We start from the raw sequence: 16,535 nt of genomic DNA, 5'->3' as shown, positions 1-16,535 counted from the left end.
ATGTGGGGGTACTTGTGCTCCCTGTGCCGCCCCCCGGGGCCTGGTGAGTCAGGGCAGGCTGGGGGCCGGGGGTCAGGGGATCAGGGTGAGGCCTAGTGGCCTTGGTTTGGGAGTTGGGCAGGTCTGGGTTCAAATCCTGGTGCTACCTATTACCTGCTGTGGGTGACCTTGGTGTCATTCCCCTCTCTGAGCCTCCTTGTCTGTTTTATGAAGGGGACAGACGTGTGTTGCAGGGTCTTTGGGGTCTGGCAGAACTGGGGTTGGACCCCAGCTCCACCACCCCCTGGCTGTGTAGCTAAAAATTGGGCATAATCTATCTTGCGTCCTTGATTCCAGGAGCCGAGCTTTGGGTGCCCAGCACAGTATTTAGTACATGATAGGTGCCCCCTGAAATGGCAACTCCATTAAACAGAGAAGTGGGGCCCCCCTGGCCCCAGTCTCACTCAGGCCAAAAGTCCCCTGACAAGTCTAGCTGGTCCCCTGATTTGTGTGAAGAATACAAAATATGTATAAGTAGTATTCACTCCGGGCCTGGCACTTATTAAAGTTTTTAGTCTCTCTTAACTCATTTTATCTTCACAAGAAACCCATAAGGTGGGCACTTTTACTATCCCTGTTTTAGAGATGGAGAAACTGAGGCCCAGAAAGATGCTGCGACTTGCCGAAGTTCACACAGCCAGGACATGGCTGAGCTGGGATTTGAACCCAAATTAACCAGGAGAGGGAGTAGAAGGAGTTTAATCTAGGGGCCCCAGGGACCAGCGGGGCCATGCCTGGGTGTGGAAGCCAGGGAATAGTGCTGGTGAGGGGCTGAGTCTCCAAGTGGCACTAGCAATGTGCAAATCCCAGGAGCGGGGCTCATGGTGGAGGTCTCAGCCCAGGCAAGGGAACAGCACTGGGCTGTCTTGGCTTCTCTTCTGTGGTTCCCACCCCCCTGCGGGTGGAGGTAGCTGGGAGATGGGGATGTTTGTTTGCCTACCACCCACCCCCTGGTGATGTCATACCTCGGCAGCCAATGGCTGGGGTCTCCCCCTCCTCCCCCTCCCCATTCCTTTTCCCCCCCAGCTTGGGGCTGGGGCTGAGCAGACGGACCAGGAGCCCTCGAGGTGTCTGGAGGCCCAGTGGTAAGAGACCGGCCCGCCAGTTCCCTTCCTGGCCAGGCTGGGAAGCCGTGGGAATGAGACCCAGGATCTTGGGAGGTGCTGGGAGGGTGTCTGGGGCCCAGGAGGCTGCGTGGTATAGGAGTTAAAGGTACAGACCTTGGAACCAGACCCTGGGTTCAAATCCCAATGTTCTCTTCTTTCTAGCTGTGTCGTCTTGGGCGAGATATTTCATTCTTTGTGCCTCTGCTTTCCCATCTCTAAAATGGGCTGAGGGAAGCTACCTCCCAGGGCTGACATGAGAGTAAATGAGTTGCTGCTTATAAAGAGCTGGGGCAGGATGCTGAGGGTGGGACAGGCTTTTTTGTCCCTGGAATAGGGTGCTGGGGAGGCAAGGCTGATCTTGTTGGTTGGAGGCTGGTGCCCGAGCTGCATTTTATCCCTCACCCAAAGCTCCTCTTTGGTAGGGGAGAAAGTGGGGCCACTGTGAGAAAAGGCTGGGTATGAGACACTTTGAGATGCACAGACACACTTGCTGTCAGAGACTAGTTTATGTTCCTTGAGCACTTACTATATTCTCTGAATATTCTAAGCACCTACTGTTGTCTCACAATTCCTCAAAGCCACTCTTATCGGCTCCATTTTACAGATGAAGAAACTGAGGCCCTGAGAGGTGAAATACCTTGCCCAAGTATTCAAACATGAGGAGTGCTGGAGCAGGCCCTAACGGAGGCAGCTGGAAGCCACTGCCAGAACGCCTCTCCCCCCCACATCACTAGATGGCCTCAGACAACACCTAGGGGCCCGGATGAGTCAAGTCTACCCCCCACTCCCATTGCAAGGGCACCAGATCCCTCTGGTGGTTGGGGTGGCTGAGGCTCTGAGAGGGGAGAATTCCTAAATGAGGTTGGCGCCAGCCATGGTTGGGGGAGGAGGGTACACTGAGGCAAATCTGGGGGATTCCTCAGCAGGCCCAGCTCGGCTGAGGGGCCCAGGGTACAAATGACAACCCCTCACCCCAGCCACCCTGAAGGGCATGAGTGACATCTTAAATGGGCATCTAAGTTGTGATTTCCCCAGGGAGGTGTTTTCAGTAGTTAATGAGCCCAGGCAGGGAAGGATCTTTGCACAAAGTAAGTGCTCAAGAAATGGGGACTCTCAGAATTCTGGAAGCTCAGGAATGTACTAGGGCAGCGTCACAGGAATCGCTCAAGAAGTGGGCTGTTGGCCTCTGGAGGGTCCTGCCTGGCCTTGATTCTCCAGGGAATCCCCATTAGATCTTCCCCTAACACAAGTCAGCCCCCCCAACCCCACCTCCCTAGCCCTCCTTCCCCTGCCTAGTGGGACAGGCAGATCTGGGAACAGAGAGTGCCCGGGGTTGGGCACTTCCAAAGCTGCTTCCTTCCGAAGCTGCTCCCACCCCATCCCACCCCAGGAGCTGGGTACGTGGCTCAGGAAGGGCACAGCTGGGCTAAATATAACCTGGGCTGGGCAGCTGTCCCGGGCAGGGATGAAGAAGCAGGGCACTCTCTCTTGCCCTCACCCTGGCTGAGCTTCCTGTGCCAGCCTCTGGGTGTGACCTTCTCTGGCCTGTCCTGGAGCAGGGAGCTTGCGGCCTAGGGGATCCTCCCCTCCTCTCCACCACCTCCTACAAGTAGCAGGCTTCTCTCACCCCCAGCTCAGGACAGACACTACGTTATATCGGGGAGTCAGAGTTAGCATTTCAGACCTGGGTTCAAGTCCCAACTCCCTCACAGTGATATCCTGGCTCTCTTTTTTTTTTTTGGCCAGGCCACGCGGCATGTGGGCTCTTAGTTCCCTGACGAGGGATCGAACCCGGGCCCCCTGCAGTGGAAGCACGGAGTCCTAACCACTGGACCGCCAGGGAATTCCCTGTGATATCCTGTTTCTTAACCCTCATTTACTCATCAGTAAAATGGGGTACCATGAGGCCATGTCTATAAAGTGTCTGCCTGGCTCAGGGTTGGCACCAACGAGGTCCCTCTAAAAATGCCTGTTCCTGGCACCCTTGATGCCCTCTGCCCAGCCCAACTCCTACCTCAGCTGTTTTGCTGCTTGGGCCTCCTCCAGTGCTCAGAGCCACCAACGCAAGTGAAGGTGCAGCGTTGGGGTCAAGGGCACAGGTCCTAGCTGTGTGACCCCAGACAGGTCACTTGCCCTCTCTGAGCCTCAGTTTTCAACCCTAAAATAGCCATCATGTCCAGAGTGATTTCGAGGCCTAGGGGTGCCAGCATAAGGCCCAGTTCAGAGGAAATAATCCAGATGTGGGAGCCAACCACTACTTGGAGGGGCTGGGGGCTCACAGGGGAGACCAGGACCCCTAGGAGAGCCAGAGAGGAGCCTGCTGACACCGTGGGGGGGGTAACCAGTGAAGTGGGTACAGCTGGAGCATTGAGGGGGTCCCTGTGTCCTCTATCCTGGCCAGTGGTGGGCTATGAAGGGCCATTGTGCAGCTGGGGGTGGGTGGGCAGGGGCGGAATGTGACCCGGCACAGCAGATGGGCCATTGTTTGAGGGAATGTGCCGCGTGAGGCCTGACCTTTCCCTGTGGAGTGGGGGTTGGCGGGTTGGCATGCCAGCTGGGGGCTGGGAGGACAAGGCCAGAGTTGGGGGTTCAGAGGAGGGAGACAGGATCCATCCCCTTTTCCCCAGAAGGGCCTGTCGGGGAGGCTGCACGCAAACCCCGGCTCTACCTCCTTCTCGCTGTGCTGTGTGACCTTGAGCGAGGTCCTTGGCCTCTCTCAGGGCTTAGGGTTTTCTTTCTCTTTTTTTTTTTTTTTTAACTATTTTTTATTGGAGTATAGTTGATTTACAATGTTGTGGGGTTAGGGTTTTCTGCGGTGAGGTGGAAAGTGAAGGTCTTAGCACAGGACTGGCAAAGAGTAACCACGCAATGCCCATTACTTATCCATATGAGCAGCTGGGGCTTTCAGACAAGTTCAAGTCCTGGCTGGGTCATTTGTGACCCAGGAAAGTGACTTTCCTTCTCCCAGCCTCAGGTGTCTTCTTTGTAACAAGCTAAGTAATTGTATTGACCTCACAGGGGTGTTCTGAAATCCACATGCAATGACCCCTGTGGGATATTCGACACAAGATCAAGACCACAGGAAGTTCTTAGTGATAATCATAGCAAGTGCTTATGAAGTGCACACCATGTGCCTGGCACTGTATATTTACAAACACATTTGACCCTCCTAACAGCCCTGGGAGGTAGGTGCCCTCATTCTCCCCATTTTATAGATGAGGAGACTGAGGCACAGAGAGGTGAGGTGATTTGCCTACAGGGAGTACATGGCAGTGGATATAATGATTTTACAGTGAATTTGGCCCCCTCAGTCAGCTGAGGTGGTTGGCGTAGGGGCTCTGCTGTCAGAAAGCCCTAGGAGTCAGTTCTAGCTATACTGCCTGCCGTGTCACCTTGGATAAAGGTCTTCTGAGCCTTAGTGCCCCCACCTGCACTATGAGGATAGAGTACCCTTTTTTTTTTTTTTTTTTTTTTTTGCCACACCACGCAGGATGCAGGATCTTAGTTCCCTGACCAGTGATCAAACCTGTGCCCCGTGCAGTGGAAGCGCGGAGTCCTAACCACTAGACTGCCAGGGAATTCCTGGGGATAGAGTACTGACAGAGTGTGGGACGGGTCAGACACTCAGGAAGCAATCAGTGGGGTTAGCTGATAGTAATGCTCACGTTATTCTTCTTAGAGCCCCGGACCCAGGAGGCCCAAGGAGCTGGAGGTGACCCTGAGGTGAGCACTGGCCGGTGCCACATGCCCCTCCCTGCCCCCCCCTCGCCTGTCTGGAGCCTCATGACCTGGTCTCTCCCTGGCAGGCAGCGAGAGCCCAGAGGAAGGGCGCGAGCCCCGCAGACGACTGTGCACCACCCCAGGCTGGGCTCCTGTTAGGAGGGGGTGCTTGTTCCCAGGCAGTGGTAAGAGGACAGCTGGGATTGGGGGGGGGGGGCCCTTCTCCCCTTCTCATACCCACCTTGACCTCTCCCTTTAAGCACAGCCTTCTCCTCTCATCCTCTCCTGGCCTCAAGCCTCCATCCCTGCCCCTGCAGGCTCAGAGGCAGCTGCTCCATGCAGAACTGAAACTGGTCCTGCAGCAGAAGGGAGAGAGGAAGCAGGAGCCTGGGGCCCAGGTGACTCCCAGCAGCGCCATGGAGGCCAGGAGCCGGAGTGCTGAGGTGAGCACCCAACACATCCTGCAAGGGGGACTTGTGGGGCCTTGGTGGGAGGCACGGACTAGGGTAGCAAGGAGACACTTCCTGGCTTCTCTGTGCCTCAGTCTCCCCATCTGTGAAATGGAGAGAGCTGCAGGGCCTATTTTATGGGTCACTGTGAAGGAAAAAAAAATTAACATTTGTAAAGTGCTTAACACAGTACCTGGCACAGACTAAGATTCAAAGAAGCTAATTCATTGAGCATAATGGAATTATATTAACAATAATAAGCTTAAAAAAATAGAGTTGAAACCCTTCATCAGAAGAGGCAGGATGGTGTAGGGGTTAAAGACATGGGCTTTGGACCCATGGGCTTACATCCCAACCCTACCACTTCAGCTGTACAGCCCTGAACAGATGACCTGAACTTTCTAACCCTCAGTTTCCCCGTCAGTGAAATGGGGCAATGGTCCCCACCTCTGAGGGTGCTGAGGACTCACACTTGTGTCATTTGCCCAGGGCCTGGTACCTAGGAAGCCTCCTCGAATGTTGACGGCTTTCGCTGTCATGGAGACAGAGCACTAGCACTGACTGCATCCCATTGGATGCCAGGCACAGAGTGGGTCTCCTTTTACAGGAGCCAAGCTGAGGCCGAGGGGTGGCAGGCAGGGAGTAAAGTGCACGGAGGCCACTGCCTACAGGACAGCTTATGGGCTCTGAGGTCACAGACCTGAGGTTGAGGCCGCACTGCTTAACTTGCTGTGTGGCATTAGGCAGTCACTTCACTTCTCTGGACCTCTGTGTCCTACTCTGTGACTGCCCAAGCTGCGGGGAGGATGAAAGGAGATGCCACACATAAAATGCTTAGCCCAGGGCCTAAGGGTGGTGGTGATGGTCATGCTTTTCCCTGCTGCCTCTACCACAACTCTTCCTACCCCTTCTCACCATGCTCCGCCCAGCTCTCCAGTCCCCGGGCCACTGCTGTGGAGCATCTGGCCAGACCTGCTTTCCCCTCTCCAAGCCCTGGGCTCAACCGCAGTCTGTACCAGCCTCGATGCACTATCCACTACAGCAACCCCTCACATCTCTGTTGCTTCAGGTCTCAGCTCACAGTCAGAGACTCCTTCCAGTACACCCATGTTATCCAACTTTACAGTAGGGAAATGGGTCCAGAGAGGGCAAAGCCCCCCGCCCCGCCCAGACATACAGCAGATTGGGTTCCTGGATGGTTGTGGAACTGAGGCCTTTCACTGTTTCTTCTGGGAAGCCCGGGTGCGGATCCCACAGTGCACTGCTGGGCCAGGGCCAGGTCAGCACCATTTACAGTAAATACCAGGAATACCACGTCTGCCAGCCCACCACTCATTACCCACGCACCCTTCTTCACTGGATTCCCTCTCCAATGGGCGTTATGCAGGGCTTGGGGTCATAGGGCACAGTCACACACATCAAGCCTTCAAGGAGGCCAGTCCCACCTGCACCCCTCCATACCGCACCACTAAGGGTCGGCCCTTTCTTCGGGACCCCATCCTCCATCCCATCCTTGTTCTGCTGTTATTAAAGCCCCTCCCCATAGTTCAAACCCGTCCACAGACTATGGGTCCCCTCCGCACCTCCACGGTTACACTCTAGCCGCACCCGTCTATCTTTCGCCGCTCCTCGCAGGCAACCGTCCTCTATCCGCAAATGCTCCAACACTAGCCCCGCCCCCGAACTGGCCACGCCCCTTGGGGCGGGGGGGAGGCACAGTCCCGCCCTCATATCAGGCCCGCCTCTCAGTCACCACTCAGGTTCCTCTGGCTTCCCCACCCCGCCCCTCCTCTACAACACCGCCCCGTGCCCCGCCTCTCCCGACAGCGGAATTTGGGGCTCCACCAGGCCTGTGAGCCTCGAGAGCTGTTGAACCCTTTCGCGGGGTCTCACTGAGCGAGCGGCCCTCGTGCTCACTTAAAGGGGAGATGCTGGAGAGGGTGGGCCCGCACAACCTGCCTGAGCCCCGCCGAGGCGCCTGTGCCCTGAGGACCCGGTTAGGAGCCGCTTTTAAGCTCAATGGCGGGCTCTGGGCGAGGTCCCGCCCTAGCGCACCATGGCGACCCCTCGCCGCCCTCCGCAGGAGCTGAGGCGGGCGGAGTTGGTGGAGATCATCGTGGAGACGGAGGCGCAGACCGGGGTCAGCGGCATCAACGTAGCCGGCGGCGGCAAGGAGGGAATCTTCGTCCGCGAGCTGCGTGAGGACTCACCTGCGGCCAGGAGCCTCAGCCTGCAGGAAGGTAAGCGGGGCGGGGGCATGGGGCGGGGCTTTCCTGCGGGGGCGGGGTTGGGAAGCTGCCCTGGGTACCGGGACCAGGAGGCGGGGTTAAGGACTAGGGGCGGGGCTTTGTGTTACCTATCGGCTTTGCGGTTGATCCGAGCAGGAGCTCTGGAGGTTCATTGTCTCGGTTCGACTCCCAGATGTGCAGTTTACTATCTTGTGATCTTTCTGTGCCTCGGTTTTCTCACCTCTAAAATGGGACTAGTTCTAGTACTTATCTCATAGGGTTATTATGTGGATTAAATGAGTCAGTATTTGAAAACACAGCACGTAGCTAAGTGGCACATGGTAAGCACTAAGTAAGTGCTAGTTATTGTTTTGTTGTTGAGGCTGAAGAAAAGAGGCGGAGTTAACAACTTGGAGGGAGTGGGGAGGGGAGCTTAGTAAGGGATATTTTAGGTAACATGGCTGAGGCTGATGCGATTTATTCATGCAACAACTATTTACTAAGTGCCTTCTATTTCCAGATATTATTCTGGGTGCTTGGGCTACTGCAGTGAACAAAACAGATAACACTCTCTGCACTTATGGAGTTTACGTTCTAGTGAGGAGAGACATATTTAAGCAAAATATGTAAAATACACAGTAAATTAGAAGGCGATATATGCTTACGCATGCCAGGATGGAAGCTGCATTTTTAAAAATTAATTAATTTATGGCTGCGTTGGGTCTTCATTGCTGCTCCCGGGCTTTCTCTAGTTGCGGCGATTGGGGGCTGCTCTTCGTAGTGGTGGGCGGGCTTCTCATTGCAGTGGCTTCTCTTGTTGCGGAGCACAGGCTCTAGGCGCATGGGCTTCAGTAGTTGTGGCACACGGGCTTCAGTAGTTGTGGCGCGTGGGCTCAGTAGTTGTGGCTCACGGACTCTAGAGCGCATGCTCAGTAGTTGTGGCGCACGGGCTTAGTTGCTCCGCGGCATGTGGGATCTTCCCGGACCAGGGCTCGAACCCGTGTCCCCTGCATTGGCAGGTGGATTCTTAACCACTGTGCCACCGGGGAAGTCCCGGAAGCTGCATTTTTAAATAGGGTGAGCCAGGAAGAGCAGAAAGGCCTGAAGAAGGTAAGGGAATGAGCTATGTGGCCATCTGGAGGAGCATTCCAGGCAGAGAGAACAGCCATTGCAAATGCCCCAAGATGGGAGCGTGCCTGGCTTGTTGGAGGAACAGCAAGGAAGCCAGGGTGGATGGAGTAGAGTTAATGAAGAGTAGAGTAAGAGATGAGGCCAGAGAGGTAAGAGAAAGGGTAGTTTTTAGAGGGCTTTATAGGCCATGGGGAAGACTTTGACTTTTAATCTGGAAGGTTTGTTAGTGAAGAAAGAACATGAATTGACTGTGTTGAAATGCTGTGTTAGCGGTAGACTGGTGGTGATGGGGGGCAGGATGGGGAGCAGGAAAAGAGGCTACTGTGATTATCCAGGTAAGAGATTGGTGATGCTTGGGGCCAAAAGAGTGTTATTGGAGATGAAGAGAAGGGTTTGGATTCTGGATATCATTTGGGTCTCAAGCAGGGGTTCAAGCAAATGAAGTCTGGGACTTGACCATTGGACTTAACTGCACAGAGGTCACTGCATGGCATCTTGAGAGGAGCAGTTCGAGGCTCTGGGAAGCGGGTGTCAAAAGTGTAATCGGAGAGGTGGAAATAATGCAGCTAGACAACTCAATGAATTTTGCCGTCAAGGTGAAGAGCCCTCAGGACTGGATATGGGGTGGGTTGGAAAGAGAGGGATCAAGGATGTGTCCAGGGATTCTCGACCTGAGAATGGAGTTGGTAGTCCCACAAATGGGGAACACTGGGGCTGGAGCTTGTTTGCAGGAAAACCAGGAATATAGTTTGGATCTGTCAGATGAGAGGTGGACCCCAAGGTGGAGATGTGGAGGGATAGTTGGATATTTGAGTCTAGGATGGAGGGGGGAGTGCTGGGCTGGAGAGATACACTTGGGAGTCAGCATATTTATGATCTTTAAACTCCTGAATCTGGATGAGCTTCCCAAAGGGATGAGTGTAGCACGTAGATGGCGCAGAGGAGAGGTCCAAGGCCTGAGCTCTGGGACTGTGTGTCTTTAAGAGGTCTGGGAGATGGGGAGGAACCATCCCAGGAGGCTGAGAAGGAACCTCGAGGGAGGTTCCAGAGGGTGTGGCACCCTGGAAGCCAAGCAAGTAGATGAAGGAGAGGAGAGTGAAGCTGGGTCTCAAGCAGGAGTTCAAGCAGATGAAGTCTGGGACTTGACCGTTGGACTTAACTACACAGAGGTCACTGCATGGGACCTTGAGAGGAGCAGTTCAAGGCTCTGGGAGGGGGGATGTAAAAAGTGTAACTGGAGAACTAGAAATAATGCAGCTAGACAACTCAATGAATTTTGCCATCAAGGTGAACAGATAAATGGGGCAGGAGCTCCAGAAGGAGTGAGGTCAAGACAACCTTTCTTATGGGAGAAAGAATGGTATGTTGTATGCTGATGGGAATAATGTAGACGAGAAGGACAAATTGATAATGTGGGGAGAGAGGGGAGAATTGCTGGAGTGTGTCCCTGAAAAGGTGGTGGAGGGATTGACCAGAGCTAGGAGTGGGGATGGTTTATCCCTACCTAGAACAGGTGGAGAGTAGAGAAAATCGCCACAGGATCAGGGGGGTGAATAATGGGGCGGGAGCTTCTGGAAGTTCTCTTCTGATTCTGTTCTCTCAGTAGAAGAAGCAAAGTTAGTGTCTGAAGTGTGCGGATGGGGGAGGGGAGTAGAAAGGGGAGGGGTGTGACCTGAATGGGCTTGGATTTGCTCAGTGAGGGAGACGGTGCTAAGGCTGAGGCCGTGGCTTTGTCCTTAAGTGTCAGAACCTCAAACCAGGAGGAACTTTGCGTCTCAATCTTGTGCTTGGGTATAGGCGGGGCCAAAAATTTGGGAGGTGCCTCGCTGCACAGGCTCCAGAGGAGTGGGCGGAACCAGGCCTGGGCGGAGCCGAGAGATGCCCACGCCCCGCCCACCTCCACCTGGCCTGCAGGGGACCAGCTGCTGAGCGCCCGAGTGTTCTTCGAGAACTTCAAGTACGAGGACGCACTACGCCTGCTGCAATGCGCCGAGCCTTACAAGGTCTCCTTCTGCCTGAAGCGCACTGTGCCCACCGGGGACCTGGCGCTGCGGCCTGGGACCGTGGCCGGCTACGAGATCAAGGGCCCGCGGGCCAAGGTGGCCAAGCTGGTATGCGTGCTTAGCCCGGTTACTGCCCTGGACTGCCCCAGCGATCCTGTCTCTGCGCCGTGAGCCCCACTGCCCCACACTGGTGGGCCAGCCTTGCCCTCTGTCTCGTCACTAACCCAGCGCTAATCCCATCCACTGCCTCCTGTTCTCTGCCCCTAAACTCCTCCCTGGGGAGGGGGACCCACCCATCCCAAACCAGGACCCTCACCCACCTCGTCAGGGGTCCTGAACCAGGGCGCTCTGGACCAGAGAGGCCAGGTTCAAGCCTGAGGGCAGCTCATTTACTGCTGAGTGACCCTTGACAAGTTTCTTTCCCTCCTTGGGCCTCAGTTTCCCCATCTCTAGAGTGAGGGTTTGGGGGAAAATCCTGGATGAGGAGCCAGAAGTCTTGGGTCACAGTTTCTACACTCCTGTTGATTCACTGTAAGATTCTAAATGAAAGTCTTTGCCTTCCGGGGCAGTAAGAGTGAAATGACAGGCAGGAAGTGGGGATGGTGTTTTGGGGACAAGATGCTCAATCCAGCACATCCCCAGCCTGGTAAAATAACCACATGGGGCTCCCCCTGTCCACCCCAGGCCTCCCACTGTCCCACCGCCTCCTGCCTCTCTCCTCTCTCCCCAGAACATCCAGAGTCTGTCCCCTGTGAAGAAGAAGAAGATGGTGGTGCCCGGGGCCCTGGGGGTCCCTGCAGACCTGGCCCCTGTTGACGTGGAATTCTCCTTTCCCAAGTTCTCCCGTCTGCGTCGAGGCCTCAAAGCCGAGGCTGTCAAAGGTCCTGTCCCAGCTGCCCCCACCCGCCGGCGCCTCCAGCTGCCTCGGCTACGTGTCCGAGAAGTGGCCGAAGAGGCCCAGGTAGCCCGACTGGCCGCTGCCGCTCCTCCCCCCAGGAAGGCCAAAGCAGAGGCCGAGGTGGCTGCAGGAGCCCGATTCACAGCTCCCCAGGTGGAGCTGGTTGGGCCTCGGCTGCCAGGTGCTGAGGTGGGTGTCCCCCAGGTCGCAGCCCCCAAGGGGCCGGGGGAGGTGGCCCCTGCGGCAGAGGTAGTCAGCGGCTTTGCCCTCCACTTGCCAACCCTTGGGCTGGGAGCCCCAGCTGCACCTGCTGTGGAGCCTGCGGCTGGAGGGATCCAGGTCCCCCAAGTGGAGCTGCCCACCTTGCCCTCGCTACCCACTCTGCCCACACTTCCCTGCCTGGAGACCCGGGAAAGGGCTGCGGCAGTGACGGTGCCCACCCTGGACGTGGCAGCACCTACAGTGGAGGTGGACCTGGCCTTGCCTGGTGCAGAGGTGGAGGCCCGAGCAGAGGCGCCTGAGGTGGCCCTGAAGATGCCCCGCCTCAGTTTCCCCCGCTTTGGGGCTCGAGCAAAGGAAGTTGCTGAGGCCAAGGTGGCCAAGGGCAGCCCTGAGGCCAGGGTGAAGGGGCCCAAACTTCGAATGCCCAGCTTTGGGCTTTCTCTCCTGGAGCCCCGGCCCGCTGTCCCTGAAGCCGTTGAGAGCAAGCTGAAGCTGCCCACCATCAAGATGCCCTCCTTTGGCATCGGGGTCTCGCCGCCTGAGGTCAAGGTGCCCAAGGGGCCTGAGGTGAAGCTCCCCAAGGCCCCAGACGTCAAGGTCCCCAAAATGCCCGAGGCAGCCCTTCCAGATGTGCGACTTCCAGAGGTGGAGCTCCCCAAAGTGTCAGAGATGAAACTCCCAAAGGTGCCGGAGATGGCTGTGCCAGAGGTGAGGCTTCCAGAGGTGCAGCTGCCGAAGGTCCCTGAGGTGAAACTCCCGAAGGTGCCCGAGATGGCCGTGCCAGAAGTGCAGCTCCCAGAAGTGCAGCTCCCGAAAGTCCCAGAGCTGAAGCTGCCAAAGGTACCCGAGATGAAATGCCCCGAAATGAAACTCCCAAAGGTGCCTGAGATGGCTGTGCCAGAGGTGCGACTCCCGGAGGTACAGCTGCCAAAAGTCTCGGAGATGAAACTCCCCAAGTTGCCCGAGATGGTCGTGCCAGACGTGCACCTCCCAGAAGTGCAGCTGCCAAAAGTCTCAGAGATGAAAGTCCCCGACGTGAAACTCCCTGAGATGAAGCTCCCGAAGGTGCCCGAGATGGCTGTGCCAGAGGTGCGACTCCCAGAGGTAGAGCTGCCAAAAGTCTCGGAGATAAAACTCCCCAAGTTGCCTGAGATGGTCGTGCCGGACGTGCACCTCCCGGAAGTGCAGCTGCCAAAGGTGTCGGAGATGCGGCTGCCAGAAGTGCAGGCGCCAAAGGTCCCAGATGTGCATCTGCCGAAGGCACCTGAGGTGAAGCTGCCCAAGGCTCCAGAGGTGCAGCTAAAAGCTGCCAGGGCAGAGGAAGCAGAGGGGGTAGAATTTGGCTTCAAGATGTCCAAGATGACCATGCCGAAGCTAGGGAGGGCAGAGTCCCCATCTCGAGGCAAGCCAGGTGAGGCTGGTGCTGAGGTCTTGGGGAAGCTGGTGACACTTCCCTCTCTGAAGCCAGAGATGGGCAGCGAGGCTCGTGTGGGTGTCCCCTCTCTCACACTGCCCTCAGTGGAACTAGACCTGCCCGGGGCCTTCGGCCTGGAGGGGCAGGTCCCAGCAGCCGACGTGGGCAAGGTGGAGCAGTCAGAAGCCCCTGGGGTGGTAGCAGGGGTCGGGGAAATGGCCTTCTGGTTGCCCTCTGTTGAGATCGTCACGCCACAGCTGCCCACAGTGGAGGTTGAGGAAGGGCAAGCAGAGGTGACGGAGGTGAAAGTCAAGCCTTCCTCCAAGTTCTCCCTGCCCAAGTTTGGACTCTCGGGGCCAAAGGTGACCAAGGCAGAGGCTGAGGGGGCTGGACGAGCCGCCAAGCTAAAGGTGTCCAAGTTTGCCATCTCACTCCCCAAGGCTCGGGTGGGCACCGAGGTGGAGGCCAGAGGGACGGGGGAGGCAGGCCTGCTGCCCGCCCTCGATCTGTCCATCCCACAGCTCAGCCTGGATTCCCATCTGCCCACAGGCAAGGTGGAGGTGGCAGGGACTGATGCCAAGCTCAAGGGGCCCAGGTTCGGCCTGCCCAAGTTTGGGGTCAGAGGCCGGGACAGCGAGGCGGGAGAACTAGTGCCAGGGGCGGCTGAGTTGGAGGGCAAGAGCAGGGGTTGGGATGCGAGGGTGAAGATGCCCAAGCTGAAGATGCCCTCCTTTGGGCTGGCTCGAGGGAAGGAAGCAGAAATCCAGGGGGGGCGAGTCAGCCCCGGGGAAAAGCCAGAGTCCACGGCTGTGCAGCTTAAGATCCCTGAGGTGGAATTGGTTACTCTCGGGGCCCAGGAGGAAGGGCAAATGTCCGCAACCAGACAGGTGGGCACTGAGGGCCAGGACGGGGGGCCGAGGGGGCCGCTATGCATCTCCCTGCCCCAGGTGGAGCTGCCCAGCTTTGGGGAGGCTGGCCTGGGTGCCACCCCCGGGCAGCAGGCCAAGAGTGCACCTCCTCCAGCAGAGAGCACACCAGGCTATAGGATCCAGGTGCCTCAGGTGACCTTGTCTCTACCTGGAGCCCAGGTGGTGGGTGGTGAGCTGCTCGTGGGTGAGGGTGTCTTCAAGACGCCTGCTGTGACAGTGCCCCAGCTTGAGCTGGACGTGGGGCTGAGCCGAGAGGCGCAGGTGCGTGAGGCAGCCACGGGTGAGGGCGGGCTGAGGCTGAAGATGCCCACGCTGGGGGCTAGAGATGCGGCGGGGGGTGAGGGGCCTAGGGACCAGCCCCCAGGGGCCGAGCGCACCTTCCACCTCTCGCTGCCTGACGTGGAGCTCTCCCCGCCCGCTGTGGGCAGCCATGCCGAATACCAGGTGTCCGAGGGCGAGGGGGATGCCGGACACAAGCTCAAGGTGCGGCTGCCCCGGTTCGGCCTGGCACGGGCCAAGGAGGGGGCTGAGGAGGCCGAGAAGGCCAAGAACCCAAAACTCAGGCTGCCCCGCGTGGGCTTCAGCCAGAGCGAGGCGGCCGGTGGGGAAGGCTCCCCCAGCCCCGAGGAGGAGGAGGAGGAGGGCTGCGGGGAAGGGGCCTCCGGGCGCCGAGGCCGTGTCCGAGTCCGCTTGCCCCGTGTGAGCCTGACTACCCCTTCCAAGGCCTCTCGGGGGCAGGAGGGCGAGGCGGCCCCCAAGTCACCTGGAGGGGAGAAGTCACCCAAGTTCCGCTTCCCCCGGGTGTCCCTAAGCCCCAAGGCCCAGGAGGAAGGTGGATTCCGGGTCCGGCTGCCCAACGTGGGGTTTTCGGAGACGGGGCCTCCAGGCCCCGTGAGGATGGAGGGGCCTCAGGCTGCCGTCATCTGAAACCCCTCAGCAGAGGGAGACGCCCATCCCGTCTTCCCATCCCCCTCCTCGTTTTGTGTGTGAGATAACTAGCACTAACCCTCAGAGGGCTGAGAGGCGGGTGACTGACCCGGTCAGGGCTGGGGAGTCCGTGCCTGGCTCTTTGGCAGGAGTGCCGGTGTCTTGCCAAGCCATGTGAATAAAATAATCCAGAGGTAGCTTTGTGTCAGGTCTCCTCTGTGTGTGTTTGTTGAGGTTGTGGGGGGGGGGGGGGCGGGTGCAGAGAAAGGAGTCCCTTGAGGATGGCCTGAAGGGATCCTTTGTGCAGTGAGACAGGCCACCCCTGGTCTGAGGAGAGTCTGGGAGGCCTTGGGGTGGGCCTGGTGGGAGGGGGCTGTCCTAGCCCTTCAGAATTCCCAGGGGCCTCTGAGCTGGGGAAGTTCCCCAGCAGCACCCAGCTGCGGGACCCCTCTGCGGGAGACTCTGCCTGTGCTGCGGGACCCACTCCTGCCAGGACGACCCCGGGGCCTCCACCCCAGGCACCCGGCTGCCCTCTTAGGACTAAGTCCCAGGGTCCTCAGCCCCAACTGGGGCTGGGCCTCGGCCTCCAGGGACCCATCTCCACTCAGGATCCAGGTCCCTTAGCGCCCTCCAGGGTCCCCAGGCTCCCCCATTTCTCTCTGAGATGCCCTAGACAAGCTGTCCAGTCCCGAATCTCCCCCTGGTGCCACTATAGCCACCCCTCCACTCTCTTCACATCTCCGCCCTCCCATTCTAGAGGAAGAAGGGCTGTGCCCTTGAGTTGTCCCAAACTCCCCACTTACTCCAGTACCTTCTTCCTTCAAGCCGACCCCGCCTTGGGTCACTACCCATCACATGCTTCCTCTTCATCCACACCAAACATGGCAGGAGTTACCTACGTTCCTGGTGCGCACCCCTTGCCCAGGCCCCCAGCATTTGGGGTCTTCCTCCTGCCACAGCTGACCTGTCAGTGTCCTCAGTGGCCTGTCCGTGGTCACGCTCAGGGCCTCTTCTGTCTTCTGTGTCCTGACTTCTCAGGGCTCCTTCCTCCTTCCTGAGGGCTCTCTTCTCTCTCTCTCCCTCACTCCTCCTCTCTCTCCTCCTGTCCCTTGGGCCCTCAGGGCTCCTCCCAGGCCCTCATCCATCCCCACACCCTCCCTGGGCCATGTCGCCCTCCACTCCTCACCTCTGTGCTGATAATTCCCAAAATCTCTCCTGGGTCCACACGGGCCTCCAGTGCACGTCTGCATCTCTGCACACCCCCCTGACGTCTCCTGGACACTAGGAGGTTGTGTCTAGTGGTTCAGAGCTTGGCTCGAGAGCCAGACTGCTCAGGGTCAAAGCCTGCCTCTGGCACCCACCTGGGTGACCTTAGGCATTTTTAAAATTTCTTTTGGCCTCTATTTTCTCTTCCATAAAAAAGAGGTATTGAGATGTATATTGTAAGGATCAGATAAGGCTTCTAAAGC

General features: G+C 57.6%; 1 protein-coding gene across 2 annotated transcripts; it reads left to right on the top strand.

Annotated features, from left to right (window-relative positions):
• Positions 1–15,263, top strand: PRX (periaxin). Of its 2 annotated transcripts, none has more exons than XM_057534983.1 (7): positions 1–43; positions 4,825–4,868; positions 4,952–5,050; positions 5,183–5,308; positions 7,398–7,554; positions 10,588–10,784; positions 11,407–15,263. In XM_057534983.1, the coding sequence occupies exons 1-7, from the start codon at positions 1–3 to the stop codon at positions 15,064–15,066; spliced, it is 4,326 nt and encodes a 1,441-aa protein (XP_057390966.1). In that variant the 3' UTR covers positions 15,067–15,263. The 2 variants fall into 2 exon arrangements, with proteins under 2 accessions (XP_057390966.1, XP_057390967.1); XM_057534984.1 differs by lacking the exon at positions 1–43 and adding an exon at positions 1,094–1,124 and having other exon boundaries at positions 5,162–5,308.
• The last annotated feature ends 1,272 nt before the right edge of the window (positions 15,264–16,535 follow it).

The sequence above is a fragment of the Balaenoptera acutorostrata genome, chromosome 19, assembly GCF_949987535.1.
Source record: "Balaenoptera acutorostrata chromosome 19, mBalAcu1.1, whole genome shotgun sequence".
Lineage (NCBI taxonomy): Eukaryota > Metazoa > Chordata > Mammalia > Artiodactyla > Balaenopteridae > Balaenoptera > Balaenoptera acutorostrata.
The sequence above is the reverse complement of the archived record's forward strand: the minus strand, read 5'-3'. Positions and strand labels throughout refer to the sequence as shown.

Coding starts and splice junctions, on each gene's coding strand:
- PRX (XM_057534983.1), top strand. CDS start 1: ATGTGGGGGTACTTGTGCTCCCTGTGCCGCCCCCCGGGGCCTG. Junction 5,051..5,182: donor GTGCTTGTTCCCAGGCAGTG/GTAAGAGGACAG, acceptor CTGCCCCTGCAG/GCTCAGAGGCAGCTGCTCCA. Junction 5,309..7,397: donor CCAGGAGCCGGAGTGCTGAG/GTGAGCACCCAA, acceptor CGCCCTCCGCAG/GAGCTGAGGCGGGCGGAGTT.